Source organism: Gorilla gorilla, chromosome 1 (assembly GCF_029281585.2).
Source record: "Gorilla gorilla gorilla isolate KB3781 chromosome 1, NHGRI_mGorGor1-v2.1_pri, whole genome shotgun sequence".
In the NCBI taxonomy this organism is placed as follows: domain Eukaryota; kingdom Metazoa; phylum Chordata; class Mammalia; order Primates; family Hominidae; genus Gorilla; species Gorilla gorilla.
In genome coordinates, this window is record NC_073224.2 from 241,089,022 (window position 1) to 241,113,331 (window position 24,310).

The 24,310-nt window shown below is 46.8% G+C and overlaps 1 protein-coding gene and 1 pseudogene across 2 annotated transcripts; one reads left to right on the forward strand and one right to left on the reverse strand.

Annotated features, from left to right (window-relative positions):
* Positions 1–751: 751 nt before the first annotated feature.
* On the reverse strand, positions 752–23,739 carry LOC129523993 (MORN repeat-containing protein 5-like). 2 transcript variants are annotated; one of them, XM_063703601.1, is made up of 5 exons: positions 23,396–23,739; positions 16,527–16,674; positions 13,689–13,800; positions 8,840–8,971; positions 752–847 (listed from the first exon to the last, which is right to left on the reverse strand). In XM_063703601.1, the coding sequence occupies exons 1-5, from the start codon at positions 23,737–23,739 to the stop codon at positions 813–815; spliced, it is 771 nt and encodes a 256-aa protein (XP_063559671.1). In that variant the 3' UTR covers positions 752–812. The 2 variants fall into 2 exon arrangements, with proteins under 2 accessions (XP_063559671.1, XP_055204150.2); XM_055348175.2 differs by lacking the exon at positions 752–847 and having other exon boundaries at positions 8,583–8,971.
* Positions 23,655–24,310, forward strand: part of LOC129523980 (NADH dehydrogenase [ubiquinone] 1 alpha subcomplex subunit 8-like) — an 83,982-nt pseudogene continuing 83,326 nt past the window's right edge.

Here is a 24,310-nt window from a genome sequence, read left to right on the forward strand (position 1 = left end):
CCCACTTCTCTGCCCCATCCAATCAGCGAGCTCTGCCAGTGCGTTGCGTTCCTGTCCTTTGGGGAGGGAGTCCGGGGTCTCTCGGGGAAACGGAAACGCAGGCTCAGATGTGCGGGTCCAGTTTCGAGGCAAAGCGGACAAAGCGCTCTTCCAGCACACAGTGGTTTTGTGGGGCAAAGGCCGCGCGATTCCGCAGGCCCTGACCCTGCAGGGACTCAGGATGGCCCTGGGCGCTTTGTCCGGGTGGAGCAAGGGGTCGTGTGCGGGCGGCTGCGCAAATGGCCCCGCCGGCACCGCGCGGGCCCGGGTATGGGGGCAGCCTGGGGAGGCAGCGCCTGCGGGTGCCGCCCACGCCGAGCGCTCTCTGCCTCCCCGAGCACTCGCTGCGGACTCCAGGGCACCGTGCACCGAGTGCCATCCCTGCTGTGCGCACAGGGGCTCGGCTGGGCTCCCGCTCCCTCTCCCGGTGGAATGAGCTGTCAGAGCCGCCTCTGCGCTCTCCCGTGCTAAAGGAATGGAAGCTGGGCTCCATGCCCCGGGAAAAGGGTGTTTGGCGCCACCAGCGACTGGCAAACCGGTTGCACACCTGCTCAGCTGTCAAGCTCATCTGAAGGACAAGTCCCCCGACCCCCAAACAACAAAACCTCCAGCCCGGCTGGAAGGCAGAGCTGTGGCTGCTCATTTGCAATCCGAGGTCACTGTGTGGCAGGGCCAGGAGCTGAGCTGGAGACGAGGGCATCGTGTGGCAAGAGGAGGGATCAGTGAGTATATTTGAGAGGTGAACCAAGCACCAGGATTTGGGGTGTCTTGGATTAGTAGTAATGGATTGTTGGTTCAGACCAAAGACCTGCGAAGAAAGCAAGAATATTTGGATGGCCCCGTGGCAACAGCCTTTTGCAGCCAGCAGGGCTGCTCTTGCTTGCTGGGAAGGAGACTGGCACCCAGACGGAGTCTCACTAAGCCTCCCCTCCCATCTCATCGCTTGCAGAGGGACGTGAGGAAAAGGGGCCTCCACAATCCCCAGAGACAATCCAAGGACCGTGGGAGCCGCTGGCCTTAGCCTCGGACTTTCCTGGAGCAGAGACAGTTTCAGAGCCACTGGCTGCCAGGTACTATCATCCCATGGCCATGGGACCAGCTCGTGATCAGTTCCTTTCCCTCCTCAGATGGAGACTGGAGCGTGGAGTGGGTGTGTCGGTGCCAGGGCCCCGACACGGGGACAAGGTCAGACCCCAGGGATGGGGAAGCCACCAGCAAGGAGCCCACGTCAGGGACTGGGGTTGGGGGCTTCCTCTGACCCCACACTGCTCCTGCACCCTGACTCATCACCTGAGTTCATGTCTGTTTTGCAGAATGAGGGGACAGACTTCGAAGGAAACACATGCAGGCCTGACACCTAAAGAGAAAGCCAGCTGTCCCTGTGGTTTATTTCTAGTATTTTGTCTGATTGCTTTTCAGTGAGTCAGTGATAGCCAACGTCTTTAGTTCCTAGTACGTACCAGTGCTGTTTGAACACTCTCCCTGCGCTCTGTGCTCTTCCTATGATGAAGTGAAAACTTCATGTAAGGACAGGAAAAGTGTATCCTGGCCAGCTGTGGGGCTGGATCCACGCGGGGTCAGCCCATGGCATGTTTGGCCATCACACCATGCTCACTTCTGCTCCTTCTTTTCCTTGTACTGTTATGACATCAGCGTCTCTTCTGAGACCACCTGTGCCTGCTCATATTTAGGCCTGATACTGCCCAGGTGTGTGACCCTAGGCAGGTTCTCAAACGTCTCACCTGTAAAATGGAGATGGTACTAGGACCTTCCATGGGGTGGTTGCGAAGGTTAAGCGGGGGTGGTTAGCCAAAGCCTAGGAGCATCAAGGAGCACCATTGAGACACAGTGAGTATTTGTGGAATATTAATTCTTAATTCTTTAATAATTCTCTAATGAATTATTTACTTAATTCCTTTAGGATCAATCATCATTTATTCAGTCAACTGTTAGGCTCTAATCATTTTCAGTTAGGTTAGACATAGCATAGGGTTATGACTGTTAGGGTTAGGGTGGGGATTAAAATTCTATATGAGATTTGGGTTGGGAAACAGAGTCAAACCGTATCATCAGTTCAATATTTTATATTAAGAGTTACAGAGATGTTGAACTCATATTCCTCATGGAGGTTAAAAACTCTATATGATGGTGAGAAGTTGTAGTTAGAAAATTTATTTATTCTATAAATTTATCTTTGTACACTAAGGACCCGTATTCATTAAACTAAAATAAAATATTCTGAGAACTGTGTGATGTGACTAAGCTATGACCGTACCAGCTCATTTAATCCTTACCAACTGATAACTATAGTGCCCACATTTTGCTCATGAGGAAACAGAATTAGGAAGATGAAACATCTTGCCTAGACTCCCAGCTAGCAAGTGACCTATGCCAGGCTTGAGTCTACGGACAGATCTGAAGTCTTGGACTTTTAATTACTATTCCTATTCAAGTCTATCATTTTGGATGTATTTTCTGGGTGACAGGGTGAGACCCTGTCTCAAACAAAAAAAGAAACCCAAAAAGTTTGTTTGTGAAGAAGGAGGAAAACTAGTTTTATGTGGTGTCATCAAGAAGTGAGAAAGGAAAATGTCTTGATCATAGAGCATGATCTGATACTTTAAAAGTTGCCGAGAGGTCAAATAATGAAGGCAGATGGGACCTTTTGAGCTTACTGGTGACCTTCATATGAGCAATTTCACTGTTGGAGATGAAGCCATGTTGGTGTTCAGTTACTCAACATTATTCAACATCCCTTCATGCTAAAAACTCTCCATAAACTAGGTATTGATGGAACGTATCTCAAAATAATAAGAGCTATCTATGACAAATCCACAGCCAATATCATACTGAATGGACAAAAGCTGGAAGCATTCCCTTTAAAAACTGACACAAGACGAGGATGCCTTCTCTCACCACTCCTATTTAACATAGTACTGGAAGTTCTGGCAAGGGCAATCAGAGAAAGAAATAAAACATATTCAAATAGGAAGAGAGGAAGTCAAATTATCTCTGTTTGCAGATGACATGATTTTATATTTAGAAAACCCCATCGTCTCAGCCCAAAAACTCCTTAAGCTGATAAGCAACTTCAGCAAAGTCTCAGGATACAAAATCGATATGCAAAAATCACAAGCATTAATATACAGCAACAATAGACAGAGAGCAAAGTCATGAGTGAACTCCCATTCACAATTGCTACAAAGAAAATGAAGTACCTAGGAATACAACTTACAAGGGGTGTGAAGGACGTCTTCAAGGAGAACTACAAACCACTGCTCAAGGAAATAAGAGAGGACACAAAACAATGGAAAACCATTTCATACTCATGGATAGGAAGAATCAATATAGTGAAAATGGCTATACTGCCCAAACTAATTTATAGATTAAATGCTATTCACATCAAACTTCCAGTGACTGTCTTCAAAGAATTAGAAAAAACTACTTTAAATTTCATATAGAACCAAAAAAAGAGCCTGTATAGCCAAGAGTACCCTAGGCCAAAAGAACAAAGCTGGAGGCATCATGCTACCTGACTTCAGACTATACTACAAGGCTACAGTAACCAAAACAGCATGGTACTGGTACCAAAACAGAAATATAGAACAATGGAACAGAACAGAGGCCTCAGGAATAACACCACACATCTACAACCATCTGATCTTTGACAAACCTGACAAAAACAAGCAATGGGGAAAGGATTCCCTATTTAATAAATGGTGCTGGGAAAACTGGCTAGCCATATGCAGAAAACAGAAACTAGACCTCTTTCTCACACCTTATGCAAAAATTATGTCAAGATGGGTTAAAGACTTAAATGTAAAACCCAAAACCATAAAAACCCTAGAAGAAAACCAAGGCAATAGGGTTAGGGTTAGGGTTAGGGTTAGGGTTAGGGGTTAGGGTTCGGGTTAGGGTTAGGCCAGGACCAGGATCCCAGATCACCTATCCCATCACCCTGAGCCCATGTCCTTCACATGCTTCTCTCTTGCATCATCTTTCCAGAAGTATCTCCTACCTAATCTGACCTCCTTTGGCCTCTTCTCTATATTTAATCAAAGAAGTCTTTTTAAAGAACAAATGAGTTACTATGTTACCTGCCTAAAGCCTTCCCTTGCTCCCCACTGCCTTAGGGTGAAAGACAACCATAACCTTTGTCCTCACCCCCCCACCTCTTGGGCTTCATCTCTTCCCCTTTGTCTCCTTTCATACTGTTAGCTCATGCTCCTGAATTAATTGGAACTCCCTATTTATGACGTGTCTTCTCCCAACTGTAATCCTTTTGCACATGCTGTCCCCTCTGCCTTTAACACTCTTACCAACCCTGCTGCATTTGTCTGTTCTTTTTTAGGTTACCGAGTAGATCTTTCTTTTTCCAGGTAACCTCCCTGGCTTGCTGGCCTCCAGGGTAAAGTAATCCCTACTGAGTTCTCTGGGAGCAACTCTATGCTGTTATGATCTGTGTTACCACCAGTTTCTCCTGGCTCCTGAGAGAAGGCTGGATATAGAAGATAATCCTGCCATCCATTAGGAGAAAGGGAATGCTGTATGGAACCCAGCAGTTCTCCAGGACACCTCTTGGTACTTCCACTGACCACAGTAAACGTTCATAAAAAACTAACCCAACCAACTAAATAACCAACAAAGGCAGGACCACTAAGGGTTTGGACCCTTCAGGAATGAAGGTTTTGATCACCCTACTGGTAAAAAGCCAGAACAATGGAAGGGTGGGCTCAAGGCAAATGGAACCTGGGATGAATAATGTAAGAAGGAATTTATGAATATTAACTACAGCATTGTGACCAGTTACAGAAAGAGAACTATAGTAGTGATACAGTTTTTTCTCCTTGTTTGTATGTGTATGTCTATCTGTATCTATGTCATCTATCTTTCTATTTATTAATCTATATGCACATTTTGTTTTGTTTTGTTTTGAGAGGGGGTCTCGCTGTATCACCCAGGCTGGAGTGCAGTGGCGGATCTCGGCTCACCACAACCTCTGCCTCCTGGGTTCAAGCAATTCTCCTGCCTCACCCTCCTGAGTAGCTGGGATTACAGGCATGCATCACCATGCCCAGCTAATTTTTGTATTTTTAGTAGAGATGGGGTTTCACCATGTTGGCTAGGCTGGTCTTGAAATCCTGACCTCAGGTGATCTGCCTGCCTTAGCCTCCTAAAGTGCTAGGTTTACAGGTGTTAGCAACTGCACTCGGTCTGTTTTGTTTTAAGAGATAAGGTCTTGCTGTGTTGCCCAGGTTGCCCTCAAACTCCTGGGCTCAAGAGATCCTCCTGCCTCAGCTTCCCAAGTAGCTGAGGTTACAGGCACAAGCCACCATGCCTGGCTAGCATATTTGTTTTTATTAACTAATTTTTTCTTTTGTTTCCTCTTTTATCCTTGTTATTTTATAGAAGGATTATTGGCAGGAGCTTGTAGGTTATAAACTCTTCAGGCAGAACTGCCAAGGAATAACCTCACTCAAAAGATGGGTGCAGTGTCTGTTGGGGCTTCCTATCTCCCCTCTGTGGGAGAAGGGGAGAGGGCCTTGTGTTAATATGAAGGATGCATTGAAACTTGTTATACAAAAAATATACATTTATTAATGTAGTACAGAAGACTTAATATCTGTAGAAGAATGTGTGTGGATGCTGAGCAACAAAAGGGGTGGCTGGGCCAGTGAGAAGCTATTGACACCTGGTTAGGTGCAGTGTCAGGTAATTCCAGCACTTTCGGAGGCCGAGGTGGATGGATCACCTGAGGTCAGTAGTTCAAGACCAGCCTGGCCAACATGGCAAAACACTGCCTCTGCTAAAAATACAAAAATTAGCTGGGCATGGTGGCGGGTGCCTGTAATCCCAGCTACTTGGGAGGCTGAGGCAGGAGAATCACTTGAACCTGGGAGGCAGAGGTTGCAGGGAGCCAAGATCGTGTCATTGTACTCCCGACTGGGCAACAAGAGTGAAACTCCATCTCAAAATGAAAAAAGAGAAGCTACTGACTCTCAGCTCCAAACTGAGCCTTCCATACTTAACTTGGCAATGGTGGGACTGGAACTGTCTGAATTACATTAGTTTTGCCAGCCGGCTCCTTGTTAGGGGCTGTCAGGCAGACAAAGATACACTCTTTTCTGTTGTCTTTGTTGTTCATGCCAATGTCATCTCAGCAGTGTCATTTCACTTCCAGTTTCCAGTTTTTTCCACACTCCTAGAATCAGCTTCATCTCTCTCTTCAGAGGCTCCACTGGGCAGTGCTCCCCCGCCAGAGGTCTGGGTCCCAGCTCTGCAGAAGCCCTGATCTGAGCTCCCAGGAGCCAGCCCCAGCTGGTCTCTGCTCAGGTGTCTGGGTTGCAGGTCCTGGGGGGTCCCTCTGTTGACCTTCTAGGTTCTCACAACCTAATCTCTTACTATTGTCCCCAGTCCTTGAGGGGGTGCCTGCATCCTGCAGTTACTTTCTCTGTTACCTCAATGTCTTCCTTTGCTTTTCTAGTTCCCTGGTAGCCACCAATTTCCTGATATTAAATTCTTTCCATTTTTCTTTTTCTTTTTTGAGATGGAGAATCACACTATCACCCGGGCTGGAGTGGAGTGGCGCTATCTTGGCTCACTACAACCTCCGCCTCCCAGGTTCAAGTGATTCTCCTGCCTCAGCCTCCTGAGTAGCTGGGATTACAGGCACCCACCACCACGCCCAGCTAATTTTTTGTATTTTTAGTAGAGACGGGGTTTCACTATGTTGGCCAGGCAGTCTCGAACTCCTGACCTTGTGATCTGCCTGTCTTGGCATCCCAAAGTGCTGGGATTACAGGCATGAGCCACGGCGTCCTGCCTCTTTCCATTTTTCTAACTGAACTCTTAGTGATACAAGATAATGCAGAGTTCCTTCTCACACGGATCCTACAGTCCAGTGGGAGAGACAGATATTAAGCAAATAATTACATTTAATTATGTTGAAATAAGTGCCATGAAGGAAAAGTACAAAGTTTATTAGCATATTAAAGGCCCTGAGAAGTTCTGCAGTAAATAAGCCTGGTTAGCATTGTTTAGGGCAACATCTCATTTTATTTGACCAAGAAACTTCATGGTAAACCTATTAGCACCCAGCAGAGTTAGCGTGCTACATAGTAGTGCATTGTGCAAATGGAAAAGGGAAGTCATTGAAGAAATGTGAGCTGGGGGACTTGGAGTGTGAGCATTTGCCATGTTCCTCCAGTAGCATCCAGTGGGTTAGGGGCATCTTAGCTGCAGGATTCCAGTCATAGGATCAACTGACAATTCTCCTTGCTCTTTTCTTTTCTTTTCTTTCCTTTTTTTTTTGAGACAGAGTCTCGCTCTGTCGCCCAGGCTGGAGTGCAGTGGCACGATCTCGGCTCACTGCAAGCTCCGCCTCCCGGGTTCACGCCATTCTCCTGTCTCAGCCTCCCCAGTAGGTGGGACTACAGGCGCCCGCCACCACACCTGGCTAATTTTTTGTATTTTTAGTAGAGACGGGGTTTCACCGTGTTAGCCAGGATGGTCTCGATCTCCTGACCTCATGATCCGCCCGCCTCGGCCTCCCAAAGTGCTGGGATTACAGGTGTGAGCCACCGCGCCCGGCCTCTCCTTGCTCTTACTCTAGCCCCATGAGGCACCTTTCTGGTCATCACCGACTTACTGAGTAAATTTCCCTATAGGGAGAGGATGCTCTCATTCACCAGCAGAGATGTTCTGGTCTACCTGGCAGTTTCTTTCTCATTATAGAGCAAGGTTTCTTGACCTAGGTCTTTAGAGGGACCATCCACCCCTTAAGACTATCTGCAAAATGTGTGTGTGTGTGTATGCATGTGCGCGTGTGGGCGCACGCGTGTGTGTGTGTGCATGCATGGACATTTTTCCGGCAAGAGGGTCCATATCTTTTGATATTCCTAGTGGGAGTGTGACTTCAGAAAAGGATAAGTTTAGGAATCACTGCATTAAAGGAAAATGTTCTATTATTTGTGTATTGATCTCCTGTGAGTGTGGTCACTGTAAATGGGTTCTTCTTCGTCTGATCAGCCTTGTGTTGACTCACCAAACTGAGGTTTTGGATCCTCCAAGGTACCTACTCCCCTGGCTAAAGGATGAACCAACCTTCTTGGACCTCAAGGGATCACTCCCCTCTAGGCCATTGCCTGTGCCATTTCCTCTCGCTGGGAAACCCTCTCCCCAGGCCTTGTGGTCAACTCCCAGTTATTCTTCAGGTCTCAGCTTAGAAGTCATTTCCTCCTTGAAACCTTCTCTGACTAACCGCTTCGGGATTTGATGGCCCTTATTTGTGCTCCCACAGCATCCGTCCCACCTCTCTGGGGCCCCTACTTTCCCTTCCCACAGGACCATGTTTTTCCCTTCATTGTGTCTGTTCCATGATACAATTAACTGTTTATAGTACTTCTCTGCCACTTTTAGAATGCAAGCTCCACAAGGAAGGGGGGCTGTGTCCAGCTTTGCTCTGCTTTTCCCCCAACACCAAGCACAGTGTCTAGCATATATTAAGTGCCCATTAAAATCGACGGAATGCATACAAAAATAAGTACCTTAATCCTTTCAGTGCGACATTTATGTGCCGTCACAGCTAGACCACGAATGTCCTTTTACCTCACTCTAGGACTATGTACAGATTTGCCAGCCACGAGAAGTCCAAAAAATAAAACATCCAGGTAATCAACTTTCATCTTCTATCAGCAAAAGCTTCTTTCTCGTCAAGTGTGTGCATACATTTGTACATACAGATGCACATACTTATATGTGGGTGAAGAGAAAACGTGCTGCAGTGTCGGAAGAAACCTACCTGTGTTTCTTAGAAAGCGGTTCCTATAGCCCTTGACTACCCTTGTGACTGGGTTATAGAAGCCATCTCCACAATCGTAATAGCCCCTGGGGATTTTTCTAGGTGGGTCCATATTGGTGAGTTGAGCCATACCTTGAAAGAACATAATGGGCAATTAGTTCACCATCAAGGCCAAATCCAAACCCAGTGTTCCCATAAGGTCCACTTGTGGCTGGTGGCTCATGTGACTATCTGGCTCCCCTGTTGAACTAAATACCCCCTACTCAGGGCAAGAAGCAAACCCAGCAGAAACAGTGCCCCAAAGGAACTTTCTGAACATGGCTCTTGGGAACAGGGTCTTGGGAACGAGACCCTCTGTCTTCTTCTTCCTTTGACCCCATCGTCCTCCATTTCTTCGGATACCATGACAAAGGGCACAGGTTCTGAAGTTAGACAGATGCTGAGGGTAAGTCAGAGTTGGCAAATGGATAGGAGAGCATCAGATCCAGAAGAGGGGTGGCATTCAAAGCGTGGGCAGAGGCCAGAGGCATGGATCCTTAAGCCCCACTCTGGAAACCTTGTAGAGCAGAGCACGTATGAAGGAGAACAGCAGAAAAGAAATGGATCAGGTGGACAAGGGGCAGGTGGTGGAGAACTTTGACTCTTGCCAAAATTACCACGGTGGCTGCCACTCATTGAATGTTTATTATGTGCCAGGCATTGTGCTCCTCTTTTATTTAATCCTGAGAGCAACTCTGTGGCTCCATTTTACAGATAAGAAAACTGAGGCTCAGAGAAGTTAAAGTAACTTTCCCAAGGTTATCCAGCTAGGAGGCAGTCCAGCTCTGGAACCTGTATGTTCAGGTGCCAACATCAGGAGAGGAGACAGCCTAGGTGCAGCCACAGGACCAGGGACACTGAGATCTCTGGGAGAGAAAGAAGATTGAGTGCACCTTTTAGGTCATGCACGCTAGGTATGTGTATCTTGAAACGCCATGGCTCAAGTAAAGGGAGAGGTTGGAATAAATAACTTCTCAGGTTCCTTCTAACTATAGTTGCTATAGTTCCTTGTTCTCTAGACTGAAAGCTGGATGCCCACTGAGCACACAGCACCACGCCCACAACCCAGAGTCTTGCACACAGTAGGAACTCTTGTGTTGCTTAATGACATGCCTAACCGTAACCCTGACACTGACCCTGATCCTAAACCTAACCCCATATGTACTGGCTAATGACTACCGAGAACTTACTCCATGTCAAGCACTTTACAGCCATTCTCTCACCAAAGCCTCATGCCAATGCCCATCTCACAGATGCTCCAAGAGGTCACGGGGCACTTTTAACCCTCACCCTGCCTTACAGGCAGGGCGAGTTGCCCTAACAATGCCAGCCCCGAGAGGCAAAGTGTGGAGTGACAAGGGAAGGAAGTAGCTACTTAGAATCAAGCTGCTCTTCTGAGGGTCACAGGAGAAGTAGGGGAGAGCCAGGCAGGTTCGGGGAGAGCCAGGCAGGTTCGGGAAAAGCCACCACGAGACTGGCAGAGGCTTAGCTTTAGCAAAACCAGCCATTGTGTGAGAGCTAAGGCTTAAGGCTGAGGGCTTTTTGCCTACAGCCTTAATTGGGGTGAAGAGCCCATGGCAAAGTCCAGGCCTCCCATCATAACTAATCCGGGAAGAGTGATTTGCAAGGTTCTCAAGCTGCAGCTAGACTGGCAGCTCTTTGAAGGGAGAGATGATGTCCTCTTAACTCTGGTCTCCCTGGGTCCAGCCAGTGTCTGACATACAGTAGGAGCTTAGGAAATATTTCTTAATGTCATTGCCTTAACTCCCCTAAGCACATACTTCACCCTGCACTGTGATGTCAATATCATTATCCCTGTTTGACAATAACTCTTTAACGAGTACCCACTGTATGCCAGACAATGTGCTAGGGCCCTGCCCTCATGTTGCTCACAGCTTGGGAAGACGAGATGAACACTCACGATCCAAGCCCTGGGAGGAGGTCATGGCTGCTGTGATATGCCACAGGGAGACCTTACCTAGTGTGGGAATTCAGGGAAGGGGCTCCCAGCTTCAGGACGTTGAGCTGAGACCTGAAGGACGGGAAGGAGTTATTTGGGTGAAGTAAGAGGGTTAAAGTATTCCAGGCAGAGAGAATGGCAGGAAAAAGTGTGGTCTCTTTGAGAAATAGAGAGAAAGCAAGCATGGCAAGAAGGGAGAGAGAAAAACCGAGAAGGGTGGGTAGCCTAGGATGAGGCTGGGACATGAGCAGGAGCCAGAGAATGTCACTGTTTCTGAGAATTTGAAACCTTATCTTGAGGGTATAGGGAGCACTCAAGGGGCGGGGCGGGAGGGAGGCAATCAGATTCACACTTTAAAAGATGTAAGCGGCCGGGCATGGTGGCTCACGCCTGTAATCCCAAGTTAAGGAGGGAAGGTTGCTTAAGGCCAGGAGTTCTAGATGAGCCTGGGCACCATGGCAAGACCCATCTCTACAAGAAACTTAAAAAAAAAAAAATTAACCAGGAATGGTGGCACATTCCTGTAGTTCCAGCTACTTAGGAGGCCAGATCACTTGGCAGGAGGATCGCTTGAGCCCAGGAGTTCAAAGTTACAGTGAGCTATGATCATACCACTGCACTCCAGCCTGGGCAACAGAGCAAGACTCTGTCTCAAAAAAAAAAAGATGGAAGTGACTGCAGAATGGAGAATGACCTCAAGGGGGCCAAGTGGGGATCTCTGGACTCAGGTCATCAAGGGGAAAGATGATGGAGGGCTGGAACAGGGCAGTGGCAAAGAGTATGAAGAGAATGCTGCCTGGCACATGGAAGTGCTCAATAAATATTTGTTGAATAAACAAATAAGGTCTATATTTCAGAGGTAAAATCCATAGGACCATTGCACTTAGGGGGCAGGGGAACGGAGGATTAGGCTTACCTAGGTGGATGGGCATGACATTCAGTGAGGCAGCCATCATGGTGGGGGTGACAATGAATTCAGTGCAAACAAGTTGAGAACGACCAATACAGGTGTCAGGGAAGCTTGATGCAGGGATCTTAGGCTCAGGGATTCTGATTTCAGTTTAGAAGCCGATGGTAGTTGAAGGCTTAGAAGTGTATCAACTTGTTCAGGAAGAGCATATAGAATGAAAACAGAAAATGCCTAAGCCAGAGAGCCCCGGGAACCTCAACGTGAATAACTGGGGGTGGGGGGATGTTGAGGAGGCAGTGGCAAAGAAGCCTGGGGATAGGAGGAAAATAGCAGAGTAAGTGTCAGGAGGGCAAAGGGAGAGAAGGCGGCTCACCCGGTCAACTAACTGACCCAAGGTCATGAAGCTGGGAAGGGAAGGAGATGGGGGTTTGAGCTCAGGTCTGCCTGACTCCAGTGCCTGGGTGCTTCCTGGAGGCTTCTGCCCTGACGGAGGTTGACTTGTGCAGGCTCATCCAGCTATAGACAGAGAATGCTAGGACTCAAACCCACAATTTCTGGCTCCATGCTCTGTCAACCACAGCTCATGGTCTCTCACAAGCTAAGTTGGGATTGTTTTTATAGTATACAGAGTTGTTTCCCCATCTGTCATTTTGGATATATTATCTCTGCTGTGCCAAAAACTACACTCTTCTTTTTTTATTTTTTTATTATTTATTTATTTTTTATTATACTTTAAGTTCTGGGGTACATGTGCAGAATGTGCAGGTTTGTTACATAGGTATACACATGCCATGGTGGTTTGCTGCACCCATCAACCTGTCATCTACATTAGGTATTTGTCCTAATGCTATCCCTCCCCTCCCTTCGTCTTGAGGCTCACCTGACCTGGAACACGTCTCAAAATTTTAAGGTGCCACTCTCTGAATCCAGACTTATAGTCCAAATGTAGCCCTCCGTGATGAAACACGGTTTTTGCAGGGAGGTAGCATGATACAGAGGACCTCAGAGAGGAAGACTGGGCTGCCAGTGTGAGCTCTGCCACAGGGAACCATGTCTGAACTCCACAGCCTCAACCTGGAGTGACATGGGACTAGGAAGGCTGACTGGGCAGGGTCATCTGGACATTAGGGAGACAGGGATTACAGAGAGCCTCCCCCAGCACCTGATACACAAAGCACATGCTCTGTCAGTACTGCTTTCGTCCTTAACTCTTTCTTTTTAAAATATTTACATAATTTTAGTGTTATAGTAGGTACCACGAATAAGAACAGCTGACATGTACCGTGCACCCACATGCATTCAAGGCATTGTTCTAAACACCTGACATGAATTATCTTATTTACAACAATCTTGGGAGGTAGATGATGCTGTTGACCCCATTTTGATTTTTTTTTTTTCCTGAGACCAGAGTGTCGCTCTGTCGCCCAGGCTGGAGTGCAGTGGCGTGATGTCAGCTCACTGCAAACTCCACCTAGTGAGTTCAAACGATTCTCATGCCTCAGCCTCCTGAGTAGCTGGGATTACAGGCATGCCACCATACCCGGCTAATTTTTGTATTTTTAGTAGAGACAGGTTTCACTATGTTGGCCAGGATGGTCTGGAAGTCCTGACGTCAAGTGATCCACCCGCCTTGGCCTCCCAAAGTGCTGGGATTACAGGCATGAGTCACCACGCCCAGCTGATTGACTCCATTTTGAAGGGGAGAAACCGAGGCACAGTGGGTAAAGTCCCTTGCCCATGGTCCTCTGGCTAGCACAGTGGAGCTGAGATATGAGGACTGGCCTTCCTGGCTCCAGGACCTGGCTCTTTTGTATTCTTCTACGCCTGCTCAGTTCCTCTTCCCCTTTAAGTTACTTCAGTAGGACACAGTCCACTTATCCGAAACTGTCTTAGTTTCCCTCTCAGTTTGGGTATGAAGGAAAGGGTGGGTGCCTGGGTACCTGCAGGCTTCAAGCCATTGAGGATCTCTGTGTAAAACCTCCGATCATAGCCGTCGCAGTAATGCCAGTTCTTCTCATCATAGTGCAGCCCATCTACGAAGGTATATGTGCCCTGGAAGACAAGGAGCACACATGTGCATCTGAGGAAGCTGAAGGCTTTTGGCCAGGAGGTTCAGATATCAAGGGAAGTGGGGGCCTTTCTGATGGCTGCAGTAAAGAAGTGGTAACTATCACAATTACTATGGTTGTGACGACAAGAGGGAATGGGTATAAGTGCCGAGCCCTGTCCCTGCCGCTCAAAGTGGGTGAACTCACTTTGGCAGATGAACTTGGGCAGATGACCCACTCTCTCTGGTCCTTCATTTCCTCATTTGTAAAATTAAGTTAATGATACTGTACATAAAATAGGGTTGATTGAAAATTCAATGAGATAGCACACGTGAAGCATTTAGCACAGTGCCTGGCTGTGATGGTTGATTTTGTGAGGCAACTTGACTGGGTTAAGTGAAAGGGATGCCCAGATAGCTGGTAAAACATTTCTGGGTGTGTTCATGAGGGCGTTTCTAGAAGGGATTCACATTTTAATCGGTGGACTGAGCAAAGAAGTTCCACCCTCACCAAAGTGGGTGGGCACCATACAATCCGTTGAGGGCCTGGATAGAACAAAAAGGCAGAGGAAGCGCCAATCCCCTGTCTCTGCTTGTGCTGGGACATCCATCTTCCTTGCCCTTGGACATCAGCATTCCTGGTTCTCAGGCCTTTGAACTCTGACTGGGACTTACACCATTGATCCCCCTGGTTGAGGCCCTTGGGTTTGGACTGGAACTACACTAACAGCTTTCCTGGGCCTCCAGGTTGCAGAGGGAAGATTGGGAAGCTTCTTAGCCTCCATAATCTTGTGAGCCAATCCCTAATATAAATCTCTTTCCATACATCTCTGTATATCCTATTGGTTTTGTGTCTCTGAAGAACCCTGACTGACACACTGACACAAAGTAAGCCCTCAATAAATGTTATTATTCTTTTATTATTATTATAGCTGGAAAGGTCAGAGCCATCAGCCACGGCCCTTTGTCCAAACGCATACATTCTGCCTTTGCTGCCTTACTGCTAAAGGAAGCCTCAGGATGTAGAAATTGCATTGGCCTGGGCATCAGGAAACATGGGTGGAAATTCCAATGATACTATTAATTCACTGTGTGACCTCGGGAAAGTCACATCCCCTTCCTGGGGCTTAGACTCTCCAAGCTATAAAACAAGGAGCATTTCTTAACCTTTTTTAGGTCATGAGTCAGGCCCCAAGATGCTCTTAGTGAAACTGATGAAAGCTATAGATGCTTTTCCTGGAGAAAAACTTAGTCCCCTTTACACAGAAATTTCTGTATATAAATCAAGAGGTTTCAGTGACTCCCTGAATTCTATTCATGACTCACAAATACCAGGGGGTAAGAATCCTTGGATTAGGTAAGTTATAATGATAGTAGCAGTGATGGTGGTAATAAGAGCTAACACTTATTGAGTGCCTCTTGTGTGCTGGGAACTTAGCAAAGTGTTCACATATATATATATTGAGGTGCCTTGTACTATTGTGGTAGGCTGAATAATGGTCCCCCAAAGATGTCCCTGTCTGCTGCAACCTGTGAGTATGCTACTTTACATGGCAAGAGGGATTTTGCAGATGCAATTAAATGAAGGATCCTGAAGTGGGAAGATTATTTGGATTATCTGGGTGTGCCAAATATGATTGCAAGGTTCCTATGAGAGGGAAATAGTAAGGTCAGGGTGAGAGAAGATGAGATGATGATGAAAGCAGAGGGATGAAGGGTGGCGTGATGATGAAAGCAGAGGTCGGAGTGATGCGTGGCCATGAGCCAAGGAATGCAGGCAGCCTCTAGAAGCTGGAAAAGGCAAGGAAACAGGTTTTCCCATAGAGCCTCTGGACGGAATGCAGGCTTGCTGACCTATTTCAGACTTTTGAGCTCTAGAACTGTAAGATAATACATTTGTGCTGATTTCAGACTAAATCTGTGGTAACCTGTTATAGTACCAACACATAACTAATGCAACTAACTGTCCTGAGTTGATAGGTGAAGAACTCTCAGGGAGGTGAAGTCGTGGGCCTAAGACCAGGCAGTAAGTGGTGTAACAGATGCAAACTCATCATGGCCTCTCCACAGATCCTTCCAGATCTAGAGGGAGAGGATTCTAGAGCCCTGGGAGATCCAGAAGCAGGGAGAAATTAGCCGGGCATGGTGGCACATACCTGTAATCCCAGCTACTCAGGAGGCCTAGGCAAGAGAATAGCTTGAACCCAGGAGGCAGAGGTTGTGGTGAGCTGAGATCACACCACTATGCTCCAGCCTGGGCGACAGAGACTCGTTTTCAAAAAAAAAAAAAAAAGGTCAGGTGTGGTGGCTCGCACCTGTGCACCTGTAATCCCAGCACTTTGGGAGGCCAAGGCGGGTGGATCACAAGGTCAAGAGATTGAGACCATCCTGGCAAACATGGTGAAACCCAATCTCTACTAAAAATGCAAAAATTAGCTGGGCATGGTGGCGCATGCCCGTAGTCCCAGCTACTCGGGAGGCTGAGGCAGGAGACTCGCTTGAACCCAGGAGGTGGAGGTTGCAGTGAGCCGAGATTGTGCCACTGCACTCCAGCCTGGTGACAGAGTGAGACTAAAAAAAAAAAAAAAAAGTTGGGGGAGTGGGGGAGAAGCAAAGAGAAGAGTGAATGGAACGAGGTGGGCACCAGACAGGGACGATGGGGCGCCAGAGGGTGAGGCTCTTCTTGCCCGAGGATCTCTCCTCCACAGCACCCGCCCCCCCAGCTGATCACCTTTATGGCCAATCCGTTTTCCCAAATGGCGTCGTATTGGCTTCCACTGGGGAGGTACAGGGTTCCTTCGCCGTGAAACATGCCATCCTTCATTTCCCCAACATATATTGTTTCGGTAGGGAGGATGTACTTGGCTTTGCCCTCCATCCTGTAAAGACACAGGGAAATCACTGAGCCCTGTGTGACAGCTGGAGGATCAGAGCTGGCAGGCAACAGAGTGAGCAGGAACCCCGTTCTCAACATTCTCATCCTTCTCATCCCAGCAGTACTCTGCTGAAAACAAAATTTTTGTTTTGTTTCCCTCAAAAGCTCAAAAACGAAAAGAGGGGAATAGAGTTTGCTCTGTTCATTCTCCCCTTCACCTAGAGGCTCACTCTCACCTTGGAGTTCACACTGCTCCCTGAAATAAACCCCCTTAGTAGGCCCAGAGAGTGTAGAGATGTGCCCAAAACCACACACAGTAAAAACTGTGGACACTAGAGCCCAGGTTTTCTGGCAGCTGGTTCTGTGATTTCTCTGTCCCCCATGACCAATCCATCCTTGCCTATTATGCCACTAGTGGAATATTAGGGAAAACATGAAATTTAGAGACAGGAGTAAGGGTTTGAAGCTTACCACCATTATATATATATATATAAAATCGTGGATATTGATATTGTTTGGCTGTGTCCCCACCCAAATCTCATCTGGAATTGTAGCTCCCATAATCCCCACATGTCATGGGAGGGACTCAGTGGGAGGTAACTGAATCATGGGGGTGGGTTTTTCCCATGCTGTTCTCATGATAGTGAATAAGTCTCATGAGATCTGATGGTTTTATAAAGGGCAATTCCCCTGAACATGCTCTCTTGCCTGCTGCCATGTAAGATGTGCCTTTGCTCCCCCTTTGCCTCCACCATGATCATGAGGCCTTCCCAGCCATGTGGAACTGTGAGTCCATTAAGCCTCTTTCCTTTATAGATTACCCAGTCTTTGGTTATGTCCTTACAGCAGCATGAGAACAGACTAATACAGATACTTTCCCAAACCTCTTTGCTTGTGCCTCCCTCCCTTCCTTCCCTTCCTTCTTTCCTTCCAAACAGATATTTACAGAGCACCTATATTTTGTCAGGGACTATGCTGATGGTCCAACTTGCTGAATACAACACAGATTCAACAGTGATCAAGGCAGATGCAGTCCCTGTCCTCGGGGGCTCACAGTCTAGTGGGCGACAAAATTGAGTAATTATACAATGTGTGATAAGTGCTATGCAGGAGGAAGACAGGCTCATACAGGAGAACAAGGCAGGGACACCAGCTTGACCAGTTGACTAGCTTCTTTGTTTTGTTTTTTGTTTTTTTCCCAAGACCAGATCTTGTTCTGTCTCCCAGGCTGGAGTACAGCGGTGTGATCATGGCTCAATGCAGCCTCAATCTCCTGAACTCAAGTGATCCTCCCACCTCAGCCTCCCAAGTAGTTGGAACCACAGGTGTGCCCCACCACGCCTGGCTTATTTAATTTTTTTTTTTTTTTTGTAGAGATGGGGTTTCCCTATGTTGCCCAGGGTGATCTAGAACTCCTGGGCTCAAATGATCCTCCTGCCTCAGCCTCCCAAAATGTTGGGATTATAGGTGTAAGCCACTGCACCGGGCTGACCAGTTTCTTTATGGGTGAAATGGCTGCAATTAATACAGGTAACATATAACTATTTTCCTAGTAAAGGGCCTGACATATAGTGAGTGCTTAATAAATATGCTTTCATTCATTCCTTCTCCATTCCTCCTAACAAGCTGAAGGCTCCTCTCCTAACTCTGACCTTTTTAAGGCTTTTGCTAGTACCTCTGTCGGGATGCGTAACACTTTCTATCTTGTTTTGTAATTAGATATCTTATCTCCGGTATTTAAGAAAAGCTTCTTTAAAGGAAGACTTTGGTATCCTCAGCTCCTAGAACCACCAAGCAGGGGCTTCATAAACGTCTCCTGAGTAAAGAATGAAGGAAACAGAAAGAGTAGTCAGTGAACAGAGTGGATGACAAAGTTGTTGAGATAACTGAGTGAGACGATGGTTGTGAAACTATAGCAGAATGCCCGGCATAGAACAAGAAATTGAAAACTATTTCACTTTTATTCTAGTGCAAGACATGGGGGGAAGGGAGAATTCCTCTTCTCCTTCCCTCCTGTACTCTTTGCTTGAGCTCACATCTATCATTTCTAAGCACCATCTCCATATTCAAGTTCTACACCCTTCTCTGAGGTTAGACCCCACCCCTTTTCTTACCTCGAACTGGACATCACTGTTCAGACCTCTCACAGACATCCCCAACTCGCCTAAAACAGAACTCATCTCCTCCTCCCCTAAGCAGCACCTCCTTAGAGTTCTCTATTTCCATGAATGGTATCAGAATCCTCTGGTTCAAGGCCAGGAGCTGGGCCCAGGGCTGGGGCTGTAAGCCATCTCTGGACGGGACTGGAGCCAATCAGCTGCCAACTCCTGGCAGTAAAATCCCCAAACCTCTCCTACATTTTTCTCTTTCCTGCGGCTTCACTGCTTCTGCCTTGGCCCAGGGTTCTGCTGCCTCCTACTGGGACAACTGCAGTGAGCTCTGAGCTGATCTCCCCATCTTCACTTTTCCTGCTTCCCTCCTCTCTGTCCCTCCTTCTCTCCTTCTCCTCCCTTCTTCTTTTTCTCCTTCACTCTCTCTCTCTTTCCCTTCCTTTCTCCCTCCTTCTCTTCCATTTTAAAAAATTCATTCAAGGCGAAAAGCCTGCCTTCTAAATTCAAAGTAAGTTAAAAAGAAGAAAAAAACCACTTTATAGTGAAGGCTTCAATCCATAATAAGGATATGATTTCCAGATCTCAAATACCTATCAATTAGCTGGGCATGGTGGCGCATATCTGTGGTCCCAGCTACTGGGGAGGCTGAGGTGGGAGGATCGCTTGAGTCTGGTGGGGTGGACATTGCTGTGAGCCAAGACTGCACCACTGCACTCCAGCCAGAGCCCTCCAGAGTGAGACCCTGTCTCAAACAAACCCCTCAAAACCTATGATTCATTCATTCATTCATTCAGCCAACATTTACTGAGTCTCTACCACACATATGCATTATGAGGAGAGTTACAGAGATGAAATAAGTTTTATTTCCTGATGCTTGGCCCTACCAGGATCTATCAGTGGTTCCTCCACCACCAGAATTGTGCACGGTATTGAAATTTCTTTGCCAGAGCACAGACCGCCTGTCCAGCTTCCCTTTGCATAACTCCTCTGGGCACAACCCACTCTCCTGCCAAACTGAACTGCCAGCTCTACTCCATACGTGCCCTCTGGGCTATTGCTCATGCTGTTCCCTCTGCCTAGAAACTTCTAGAAAAAGAATTCTTCACCTTGCATCTCCAACCACCTAAATCCTACCCAACCTTCAAGGCCCATTTCAAATACTATCTCTTCCACGAAGCCTTTAAGGACGGCTCCGACTGTATGTGGCCTCTGAAGGGCCCCAGCAGCAGGGCTCTATTGTAGGAAGCACGTGGGCTTTACAGTCTGATCGACCTGGGTTTTAATACCTGCTCTGCCAAATGCTAACTGGGTGACTTTGGGCAAGTTTACTCCGAGCCTTACTTTTCCCATCTGTAAAACAGGATAACGATATCTATCTCAAAGAGTCCCTGTGAAGAGAAGATGCAGGCAAAGCCACCCAGAGCACAGTAGTTACTACATAAATGCTATGGGCGTCCCTTCCTCCCCTGTGTCTGTAGGTCTCTTCTGGCACTTACCTTGTGGTGCTTTGGAGTGGAGTTATCTAGAACTCCATTGTGCGACTACTCCAAAGAAACCATAATATTGAGGTCAGACAGATACTACATTAACCTTTTTTTTTTTTTTAATATTCACACGTGGTACAGGGAAATCATGTCTCTTTAAAGGTTTTTTTTAAAGTAGATTTATTGAAGTGTAATTGACATACAATAGGCCACGTGTTTAAAGTGTACAATTTGACATGTTTTGACATCACCTGGGAAAACATTATTACAATCAAGACAAAATATCTACTCCCCACAAAAGTTTCTGCATGCCTTTCTGTAATACTTCCTCCTTGCCCCTGACCACAATCCTCATCTCTAGGTGACTACTGATCTACTTTCTGTCACCATAGATTTGCATTTTCTAGAATTTTACATAAATGGAATCATACAGTATCTACTCTTTTTGTCTGGCCTCTTTCAGTTAACATAATTTTTTGAGATTCATTCATGTTGTTCTGTGTACCAATAGTTCACTCCTTTTTATTGCTGAGTAGTATTCCAATGAATGGATATACCACAATTAGTTTCTTCATTCCCCTGTTGATGACATTTGGGTTTGTTTCTAGTTTTGGTTATTATAAATAAGGCTGCTATGAGTACTTGTATACATGTCTTTGTGTAGATATACACTTTCGTTTCTGGGGTAAATACCTATAAGTGGAATGGCTGTTTAACTTTTCAAGAAACTGCCAAACTTTTCCAAAGCAGTCGTACCATTTGATGTTCCTATCAGCCATGGAGAGTCTACATAAACTTTTTAAACCAAACGTTAAATATCAACTTCCTACTGTATAGAGAGGTTACTCTATTCATTTAAACTCCAAGAGGAAAATATCCCCTCCCTAAATTAAAAAAAATCGATTGAGTATCTACCATTTGTAAATAACACCCATATATGATCATTACATATTCCTTGAAACACTGCTGCTGAATGTGCATTGCTTTCCCATTTTACAGATGAGGAAACTGAGATATGGATGGTTGATTAAGTGTACAACAAGCAAATGGCAGACTTGAGCCCAGACCTGTCTCATGCTCTCATTACATGCTGAAATTTGAGATGCCCCAAATAGAATTCTAGTTAACTGTTGTTAAAAACACAAAATCAATACAGAATAACACATGTCCAACTTATGAAAAGAAGTATAACAAGTGAAAAACTGCTGACTTCTTGCTAGTTATGGGAAATTGGGAAGCCCTGTTCAGGTCTGGAAATCCCTATTGTGGTTACAGAGGTACCAGACAACCTCAAGCAAAGCCCAAATTCCTAGGGCCAAAGCATGGAAATGGCTGATTTGGCACAAAAACCCAATGAAAATACACAGAAGGCCAAAGGCAAATGGTTGAAAGCCTTCCCTCTTTTACCTTGTCTGTGTGTTTCTCTCTCACCCATATACAGCCCGTCAAAAATTAATGTAGTTTCTCAACTTTTTGTGCCTGAAATGCCCAATACCCCATCTCTATCTGCCAAAATTCTACCACCTTCACTGTAGCAGGGCCTTGTGAAAAGTAAGAATGTGGTTTGGACAGAGGATTGGGTTCAAATCCTGACTCTGTTACTTCCTAGCTGTGTATCCATAATGGTGGGCCAGTCATTTTGCTTCTCTTAACTTCTGTTCCTTTATTTGCAAGGTTAGCCTGAACTATCTCACTGAGTAGTGAGAGGGAGTACACACCAAGCACCTCTGCCACTTACCTGCTGAGTAGGATAAGTGTCTCAAGCCCTGTAAGGGTCACCTTTGTTACCTGGAAAGATAATAACATCTTCCTTGCAAAATTGATGTAATGATTAGAGAGATAGCATCCCATAGCATTCCTACCACCCTCTCTAGGAATCTATCTCCTATCCCTGTCCAGACCACAGATCCCTCTTTCCTATTAACTCAAAATGCCCTGGAATTCCACCAACTTGTGAATACAGAGCCCCAAGGTGGGAGTGCTTCACAGTCCCGACAACTAGCACTGGTTCAGCAAACCACTTCATATCGTCCAGCCTTGGTTTCCTCAGCTATAAAAACAGAGATTCCACTTTCTTCATCCAGGGTGGTTGGCAAAAAAGAGTGGCCACCTCTGTGTTTCCTCTGCTTCTCTCTACTACAGCTCTTATCACACTGAATCGCAGTTATCTGTTATGTCTACTAGTCGCATCATGTTTGAATGAACTTTCTGAAGACAGGGATTGTGCCCAGAGTCAATTCCAGGGCCTGGTACTTGGTAGCCACTCAACATTGTTGAATTGCTGGGCACGGTGGCTCATGCAAGAGGATCACTTGAGCCCAGGAGTATGAGACCAGCTTGGACAACATAGCAAGATGCCGTCTCTACAAAAGGCGTTGAAAAATTTGCTGGGGGTAGTGGTGCACACCGGTAGTCTCAGCTACTTGGGAGGCTGAGGCGGCAAGATTGTTTGAGCGTAGGGGGTCGAGGCTGCAGTAAGCAGTGAACAGGCCACTGCACTCCAGCCAGGGCAACAGAGCGAGATCTTGTCTGAAAATAAAACAAAAACGAGAGAGAGAGAAAGAAAGAGAGGAAGGTAGGAAGGAAGGAAGGAAGAAAGGAAGGAAGGAGGAAAAGAAAAGAAAAAAAAACTGTTGAATTGTTTTTTACTACTAGTCCACTACAGTGATTTGTGTATAAAATCCTCTATAATAATCCCTAGATCGTGAACTCCTCCTGGAAGGAAGCGACCGTGTAGATTCAGATTAGCCAGTCTCTCTTCCCTAATCTTCGTGTTTGTTTTTGTAGCATTTACCATTATCTGTAATTATTTTATTACTTATTTGTTTATTGGCAATACATCTCCAACTGGATTATAAACTCCCTAAGAGCAAGGATCTTGACATTTTAAATATTCCTATGTTTAAAACTGGCAGATAGCACACACACACAGTCAGTGCACACACACATATAAGTATATATGGAATGAATGCATCTCAGCTTTGCTGCTTGTTAGATACGGTCCTTGAAAAAATCACTCGGGCAAGTTTGTGAAAGTGCCTGGCACAAGGTGTTTCGCAGAAGCAAAAAGCCGTCTTTTTCCAGTCACAGCTATTCAAGGTATAGTAAGTGAATCAAATGAGCCCCTTACCTCCCATCTACATATTCCCCGATATATTTGCTCCCTGTGTACTCCATGGCGCCTGTTTTTAGCTTCCAGCTGTTAGGATCCGGAGTCTCAGTGGATACGGCATCACTATGACAACCTGGAGGGGTGGGCGGAGCCGAATCGAAGCCCCACCCCGCCGGAGGCCGAAGAGTTCTCGGTATTGCGCACGCTCCCTCGCTCGTGGTTGGGCAGGGCGATACGCCTGCGTGTTGCCGGATGCGCATGCGCAGGCGCCGTGTGGCACTCGGCGGTCGAAAGGGGAGTTCGAGGAGACGGGGGCGACGCGGCTGAGGGCTTCTCGTCGGGGTCGGGGCTGCAGCCGTCATGCCGGGGATAGTGGAGCTGCCCGCTCTAGAGGAGCTGAAAGTAGATGAGGTGAGGCTATCCGGAGGACAGGCAAGGGAGACATGGGGCTGCGGCTTCTCGGGCCTGGGCCTAGCCCCGCTTGGGCTCCGCGGATCCTGGGACCCGGGCCCCCCTCCCCAGTCCTCCAACGCATATACAGGTCGACCCCCGGAGGTCCCCTCCGCAGCTTTGGGAGTCGCCTCCCCTCTCTACCCCACCCTGTCGCATCCTGCAGTGGCTCTAGAATCCTCCCCCTTTCGCCCTCCACAGCGACCTGTTTCTCCTTCCGTGAATAATAGTGATACATTTTATTAAGCACCAACCAGTCATTTTCCTTAGCTTATGTCGCTTAATCCTCAAACTTGCATGCGAGGTGAGTATACAACCCTAGGGGCTCACAGTCGAGGGGGACGGTCACCTACCTTGAAGTGGTATCACCGGTGCCGAGTGCATAGAGTGGGGTGACGAAGCCGCGGGAAAATGAGACAATATTGGAGCGTGCATCTACTCACAGCCTTGGGAAGGTGTTTGGTAACAGGACCCATTTAAAGC

Coding starts and splice junctions, on each gene's coding strand:
- LOC129523993 (XM_055348175.2), bottom strand. CDS start 23,739: ATGACGGCTGCAGCCCCGACCCCGACGAGAAGCCCTCAGCCGCGTCGC. Junction 16,675..23,395: donor GGGGAATATGTAGATGGGAG/GTAAGGGGCTCA, acceptor GTGTCTTTACAG/GATGGAGGGCAAAGCCAAGT. Junction 13,801..16,526: donor AAAACGGATTGGCCATAAAG/GTGATCAGCTGG, acceptor CTTGTCTTCCAG/GGCACATATACCTTCGTAGA.